Source organism: Mytilus edulis, chromosome 10, assembly GCF_963676685.1.
Source record: "Mytilus edulis chromosome 10, xbMytEdul2.2, whole genome shotgun sequence".
Taxonomy (NCBI): Eukaryota; Metazoa; Mollusca; class Bivalvia; order Mytilida; family Mytilidae; genus Mytilus; species Mytilus edulis.
Genome location: NC_092353.1, coordinates 28,703,386 through 28,711,776, shown reverse-complemented (window position 1 = coordinate 28,711,776; position 8,391 = coordinate 28,703,386). Strand labels below are relative to the sequence as shown.

Sequence of the window (8,391 nt, the reverse complement as noted above, 5' to 3'; positions counted from 1 at the left end):
GTTATCTCATTGTCAATTATACCACATCTTTTTATCCTTATATCATAAGTCGAAATAATTGTCCATGCCATTTCATGAAATAAAACACGACGAAACACAATCAACATACACAAAATACAACATAGAAAATAAAGACTAACTGAACATCACGAAACCAATAAAAACCGGAGGTGGTTCAAGGTGTTACAGAAACGTAGTCAGATCCTGCTCCTCATGTGACATTGGTAAATGTTAGGTAATGCCAATGCACATTTTAGCAACATACAATGAATAAAACAACCTACAGAACACGCATTACATAGTCGTTGTTATTTATAACCAATAATAGAAGTACAAATTTTAAATCTATTTTTTATTCAATATTATTGTTGTTGTTTGTAAGTAGACATAAACATTAAAGACAATACACATAAATGATGAGGATGAGATATATTGCACATGCCCTTGTAAGTGACTTAATACTGTTCCTTCACTTTAAATAAGTTTTTTTGTTGTGAACATATCATCACATCCAACCTTTACGCAGCTACAGGCTGTTGGAATTTTCTCAACATGGTAAGTAAATATTCCATTGTCGCTGGGGCATAAAATTACCATGGTTCTAGTGACGTAATTGGATGGTCGGCAGTAATAATCTTTTTGTGGTGCATAATGGAATCTACATTTTGTTGTTCTCTTATGACTGTAAAATAAATAATAAAAACACATTAAATAACCAAAATAACTTCATGTGAAGCAGGAGATATAACATGTGAAGCAGGAGATATAACATGTGAAGCAGGAGATATAACATGTGAAGCAGGAGATATAACATGTGAAGCAGGAGATATAATCCGCTTTGAAATGGATTGAATAAAACCAGAAGTGGGATACACCCTAATGAGACAGGAACAAAATAACAAAAAAGAAACAGGCATATATTAAAAGTCTACAATGACAAACCTGTAAGATGGTCCTCCATTACTGTATTCATTAATTCTTATGTTTTTGTTTTTCGTCTTTTCTATATATTGGGTGTTCATTACTCTCTATTTTTTATATTTCACACCTCATTTCTCTTTATTCTTTCTTTTTTGGCCTATTTTGCTCTATCCTCATTTTGGGCCTATTTTCTGTAATATTGACCCATTTTCTTGTATGTAAACCCAATTCAGACCCTTATGTGTCTCTAACATTTACACTGCGGCAATTCAATTCATATAGTATTGTAAAAAAGCAGACTAATACCAAGCTATAAAGTAGAAGATTAGAATGTATGGGAAGCGAGAAACCGTTACTTATACGTTAACTTAAAAGAATATCGGGAAATGTCGAAAATATTAGAGAGTACAACCTCAATCTAATTAAAAACCGATCTCTCATCGCTCCTGTTTCTGATATGTCGCGTGGGAGATCTAACGAAACCGGCTTTGAGGTCACATGTGAGTGAACTAAAAGTCATGAATTTATAAAGATATGCAAATGAGTTGACGACCTATTAATAAGCCAATCAAAAAAGTTTATGAATTATTATGACTGACGATTTCGTCGTAAATAAAATGAGTTACATCCCTTTGCCTTACGTTAAACTTCCAAGATCGGGGAAGACTCAATTTCATTGGTCGAAAAAGACACACCTACGAGGTCACTCACATGTGACCTCAAAGCGGGTTTCGTTAGATCTCCCACGCGACATATCAGAAACAGGAGCGATGAGAGATTGGTTTTTAATTAGATTGGTACAACCTAAATCTCCTACCATTTCCATCCGACTCATATTAATAAAGTACAATAGACAAAAAGGATTATGGTTTGTATAGACTAACATGATACAGACACACTATGTTACAGAATTGAGAGTTGCATGTTATTTTTGTTGGGTTAGTTACATTGTATTTCAGAAATGTTTAGCGTTTTTTCTTCTTAATTTCTGTATTTTATCGTTTATTGATAAAAAAAAATGAATAAAAGGTGGTGTGGTTTATACGTCCGTAAGACAGCAACCAAACACACATCCAAAGCACAAACGTTTCTTATATTCTTAACCTGGTTGTTGGATCATAGTGCTCTCTTTGTATAACAGAATGATATAGTTGTCAGAGACTAAGAAATTAACTCACCCTAAACACTCCACTTTATAAACAATTTGGGCTTTGTCGCTTAAAACAACTTCACAAATTTCAGAGCCTGTTTTGACATCAGTGATTGCGTCATAGAATGGTCTATAAACATGGGTTACAAGCGTCTTAACCTCTCTGCACATAGGGTATTTAAGGACTCTTGCCATTTTTGTCATTCTGAAAAAAAAACATATGAAAATATTAATCTAAAACAACTTGTGACAATTTGATACAAGTCTAATGTAGGTTTTATAATGATTGAGAAGTAAATGTTGATATGTTTGAACAGATGGTGAAGTTTATTTTTTTATATCATATAAAATAAGAAAAAAAGATTAAAAGATTAAAAGATTAAAAGAACTAGGTTTAACAAATTGGTTGGTCAGAGTTGTATGTTCTTTGGTTGGACAGAGTTGTCTGCTCTTTGGTTGGTAAGAGTTGGCTGCTCTTTGGTTGATTTACAATAAAGTGTGTGGTTCAAGTTTTTTGATTTTTTGATTTTTTTTGTCAAAGGGTTATTTTAAAGTGAATATTTTGCACACAAAAAATATGAAAATTACACAAGCCAAATTAATTTTAGTGAAGGTGTTCCAATGTCAAAAATTCAATGCATATTCAAAAATAATGAATCTACTAAATACCATATAACAATTAACTCAAACCAAACTTAGGAATGACTTAAGACTTAATGTATACTAGCAAAAAATGGATACAGAACAAAAACAAATATTTTAACTCTGACCGGTCCGTTTGAAGATAACATTATAAAGTCGTCAGTGGTGACTTAACGGCTAAGAAAGCAAATTCTCTATTTTTAGATTTATTTACCCAGCTCCTCTGATATCCTCCATTTTATTTTGTTTAGAGAATACGTGTTTTGAGACACCATTGCATTCTCTGCTGTGTTTTAAGTAATTCACAAAACCTACATCTGAGAGATCCATTGCTTTACGGCTGTAAGAGAGAGAGAGAGACATGGATGTAAATTAATTGTTTACAAATACACATGCATTTATATGATGCAATCACATTTGAAATTGTATGACTTGTTCTATAATCTTTTATTGTATAAAGCGGTAAATGATCTATTTGGTGTAAAACGGAAACATAATTTAACAAATATACAAGATCTACAAATGTACTACATATATTCTGCTTTTAAAAAATATGAAATATCAAAGCTAGCGATTGTAATTTTAATTGGTATTTGTTTGTGCCCAAGTGAAGCAATTGTGTGAATTCTGATCCTTGACCTCCATTTTTTTGTCTTTTTTGTTGTAATGCTCACTGACGTTTAAATGGGCTTTGTATTAACCTCGACGATTGTATCGAGAATAACCGATTCTAATATGACGTGCTTCTTTCGCTTTGTAAACAACACTGTGATAAAATTCTCGATATATCTATACTTAGCGCAGACTCCGTGGTGTACATAAAAATGGCTGTTACAATATACTTCCCGCGTAAATTCACATGTATTGAAACTTATTTGTAAACCCTTTGCCGATTTTATTGTTTTAAAATTGCAATTAAAAAAAGACAAAATCACTTTTATTCTTATTCGAATGCATAATAAAAAGAAGTAATGCACAAGAACTCGGAGAAACCAATAAAATATAAAAATAAAATAAAATTCCGCGAAAGTCTATTAATGTTTTTGGCGCATTTAAGTCATTTCAAAACATAACGTCATGCAAATGAAAAAGCTACAGTTGAAAGTTTTCTGTTACGTGAACCATTGAAATGTTGTTTACTATTGTATTAAAATTGATTATCAAGGTAGGTTTTGTTTGATTTTCTATTCTATTGCTTATTCGCATATTTACTGATTTCAGCAAGTCAACATGGCGGCTCCTTAGTTACGAAATGTCAACTTTGGATTTGACGGTAGCTTACGAGAAAAACATTTAAATCAAAATGACAATTGTTGGTTTTGAGAATGAAACAGATTTTTATTTTAGCGGTTGTTCACGAAATAATCCATGCAAGCTACGGATTTATTAGAATGTTTTAGCTTTATCTAACAGGGAGTAAAAAAGAACAGCCGCACACACAGCTTTACCCACCATCGCTTCAGTTTTTTTAATGATCGCATTTGTCCTATTAGAATCGAAATAATTCATGGAAGCCATAGATTTTTGGAAATTTACACATGGCCTGGGCCGTGATATTCGTTAATTTTATCCTGAGCGTTAATTCTTAATTATACATAAATAATCGAAATGTGAATTTGGAGTACTTATCAAAATTATCATAATACCCTATCTTCGAACACTAAAAATTTTGTGAAATCAATCCTTTGTTATTTTCTCAGAAGTACTGCCATTATATTTTTAATTATCGCAATAGCATTGTTTTTATGATAAGAGTATACTTACATGTTGAATGAAACGTAGGTTTCTGGAACCTGACTCTTATCACAAATCCAGTCCGATGGTGGTAGACATTGTCTATACAACAAGTCGAATTTCTGACAGAGCTCCCATTTCTTACCCTTACCCGGACTAGGGAGAGCAGTAGCAAGCGTTGCAACTATAACAGCAATATACAGTTGAAGTGGAACCTAAGAGCAAATAAATACATTTTCTAAATGATTATCTTCAGCTATCTGTTTTATTTATCTATTTAATAATAATAAGTTTATGTCACAGGGATAAAATGCTTTGAAAATCAAATGCATTAATTTTTAAATTACTTGTATAATCTAAGATCTTTTTTTTTTTTTTTTTGTATCTTCATAAAAATGATTAGACATCGTGTTTCAAATTCACGATCCCCAATTAATAAAAAAGTGAAAACAAATATATATAAATGTGTAGTTTTTTTTTAAATCAACTGAAATCTTACCATTTGTAGACTCTTATATATATATAATTTAAGATTAATTTAAAATAAATGAATTTCTCCAAATTTTCATTTGCAAAAGTTTTGTTTTCCAAATTATATTTCTTTCATTATGATCATTGCATTATGTGCATTTCGTAGAGAAGAAGATACAACTTAGGAAATCTTAAGAGATGTTCATACATTTTCACTATAAAAATATAAGTATGTTTTTGTTCAACAAAAATTGATTTAAATTAACGCTTACCATTGTTAATATCTTTTATCAAGTCAAAATTAAATCTGATTTCTAAACTAGAAAATATGGATATTTATATGCATAAACGAGGAAATTAACTTCTACGGATTTGTAACAACGTTTTTGATTCGTCCTTGATATTTGTACGTTATACACTGATGTATTACTACTAAGTGTTAAGGCCATGTTAAAAAAAAAAGTTACGTCACAAAAACGATTATTTGTTCAATGCCTTGACATTATGCAAAGTACATATAGTTAACTTTACATTATAATATGTAAAAACAAAAAACAATTATACATATACAAAGTAATTAATTAATTTCAGAACTGGAAAAAATGAAAAGGTGAGGAAATTATGTTTTTTTTCAATTGATAACTGGGAGCGCTACTTCTCTTCAATGCAGTGGTATGCAGTTACTTGGACGTTAAAACCACACTGACCACAAAGTGTAACCCAGAGCTTCCACTAACCAGGAAATAAATTGTCAATTCCAAGAAAAATAGGATAACAAATTATAACTTAAAATATAAAACATTCTGCCTGCGTGCTGACTCTAAACATTTAGTTACTTAGGAACGATCTATCTAGTTGCACCTATTCACACAATCAATTGACAGTCATCATTTCTTTTTATTTCAAAATATTGACTTTAGTTAGATAATTGTATATTATGTTATTTTGCTATAGCATTATGTTTGCTTCTGCAATAAAATATATTCATTCATTCAAACCAGAAAAGGAGAATTTCAAAATCTCAAAAAGTTGTGATATTGAAAAAAAATTATGAGGTTAAATTGAATCATATAATATCATGTTTAAAAAAAGAAATGATACATGAAAGTAATTTTAACGAAACAGCAATCCATAAACGCAAACAACACAAAACATGTGTTAGTTTTGCAAGTAACAGCCATATCAACCTTATTTTAATTTTCTACTAAAATCTATAAAATCTATAAAAAAAAATCAAATATACTAGTATATCACATTTTTATTGCATTCCAATATAAAAAGATAACAAAAGATTTTGTCTCAATAATATTTGTAATTTTGTCAACGATAAGCTCAATATTTTCAATAACAAATGATTGATACAATGATTAATGATGCAATTTTACATGAAGTAGCCTTTTATGGCTGACTATGCGGTATTGGCTTTGCTCCTTATTTAAGGCCGTAAAGTGACCTATAGTTGTTTCTGTATCCTTTGTTCTATTGTGAAGAGTTGTTTCATTGGTAAAAATACTACATCTTCTTTTTTATATTCGAATGGTTATAATGGATATAAAGATGCGAAGGAAAACATACTAGTATTAACTATAATTTAAAGCACTTCTTTGTAAATTAGGTGTACATGTAGTTTCGTGTACATGTTTCAAATTAGGTGTACAAACATAAACACATTAAGCACATATATTTTCATCCCAGTAAGCTCATTCAATTAAGTTTTGAAATAAGGATAACATGCTTAAACAGGACCTGCGATTATAAAAGTTACTATGTACCAGGACATTTTTTTGTCGTAGGATTCTCTAATGAAAATCTAGTTCTAAATCGACTAAGGGTGCATATTATTCAACGTGGTGTTGTAGGTGAAAACACATGAGAAAACGCAGAAATAAGTCAACATTTTTGACGTGTTTCTACAACAATTAAAAGTGATAGTAAGGTAGCAATACACCTTAAGGATATATAAAAAAAAGAAGATGTGGTATGATTGCCAATGAGACAACTATCCACAAAAGACCAAAATGACACAGACATTAACAACTATAGGTCACCGTACGGCCTGTAACAATGAGCAAACCCCATACCGCATAGTCACCTATAAAAGGCCCCGATAAGACAAATATGAAAGTTATTGTGTAATAAAATTCATTTTTAGACAGTTAAGTACTAATTTAGCCTTCAAAGATGGTTTATAAGATCATCAAGATGATTTTTTACAGGTTTTATTGGCTATTTTCTGTTTGACTCTCCGTATTTTCATAGCTAGACTAGCCATCTGTCCAGAAATTAATGTAATGTTTACAAACTCGCAATTTTACAAAAAAAAATAAGACGAAAGACATGTATGATTTTCATTGGATTAACTGAAAGATATATGTAAACAGCTTCAGAAAAGGTATTACTTCAAACGATTGAAACTCTTCTTTTAGTCAAATTTTGGGGAAATATGTGACATCTCCCCCCCCCTGTTTGCAAGATTTTAGTGCAAATAAATGCAGATTGTTGCCATGGTTACACTCAAAAGAAACTATATTTTACCATTTTATAAACTGGATATAAAATCTATGGAAGATTCTGATTACATACATATGCACATATATGACACAAATAGTAAGCTTAATATTGCAAGAAAGCAATGAAAAGGGGATGGTAAAATTGATGAGGGCAAATTTTGATATTTTTGCCTAACTGTTTTTTGCTACCTAATACACTTAAACGAGGTCGGGGACCGTATGATTGTTTTATCAAAGTTAAATGAAAATGTATGTATCAAAAAGAAAAATATATGATTTTTTTATTGGAGATTTGATGATTTTAAATTCAGTCATTGCATAATTTTACCAAAATGTGTGACAGTCCACTTAATAACTCCAATAAGAAGTCGTCTGGCAGTTTTGATTTAGAAATACAGGAGGTAGAGCTCATTGAAAATTTCTGAGGTTTTTCCAGATAAAATTCAAATCTTGCATTTTATTCTTATGTGCTATTGTAAGTCATGTCGGTCATGTTAATTTGAAAAACCGAATCATCGGACTCTGGGTACCCAATGATGAGTGTGGCCAATGTAGATTCCAAATGGCCCGGTAATTAAATAGAAGGTTTTTGTAAAAAATAATTTAAGCATCGAACGATGGATGCTAAGTGCTGAAACTAGCTTATTTGACCCTTAGGAACTAAGCAGGTTTCCTATAAAAAGGTACTGAAAAAAGTCGTTCCTTATATATATTGATAATTAACGGAACTTTAATTGATGACTTTAATTACACGTTAAAAGAATTCGTGTGTTTTAATTTTGAAAAAGGCTCAATAAATTGAGACCATCGATTGTAGATTTTATCTTGGTCAGCTTGAGGCATAAATGACCTTCCACACAGTCCTATAAATGGTTCGCATTTTAAATTTGCAAAATCGTTTAACTATTTGCATATTAATATATACAATTTGGTTCATTCGTATATTTCATTCAGTCAACATTT

At 30.8% G+C, this 8,391-nt stretch overlaps 1 protein-coding gene across 1 annotated transcript; it reads right to left on the bottom strand.

Moving 5' to 3' along the window:
- Positions 1 to 333: 333 nt before the first annotated feature.
- LOC139490812 (uncharacterized) lies at positions 334 to 5,309 on the bottom strand. Its single transcript, XM_071277852.1, has 5 exons — positions 5,191 to 5,309; positions 4,478 to 4,662; positions 2,928 to 3,053; positions 2,100 to 2,276; positions 334 to 682 (listed from the first exon to the last, which is right to left on the bottom strand). The coding sequence occupies exons 1-5, from the start codon at positions 5,191 to 5,193 to the stop codon at positions 475 to 477; spliced, it is 699 nt and encodes a 232-aa protein (XP_071133953.1). The 5' UTR covers positions 5,194 to 5,309; the 3' UTR covers positions 334 to 474.
- Positions 5,310 to 8,391: the final 3,082 nt, after the last annotated feature.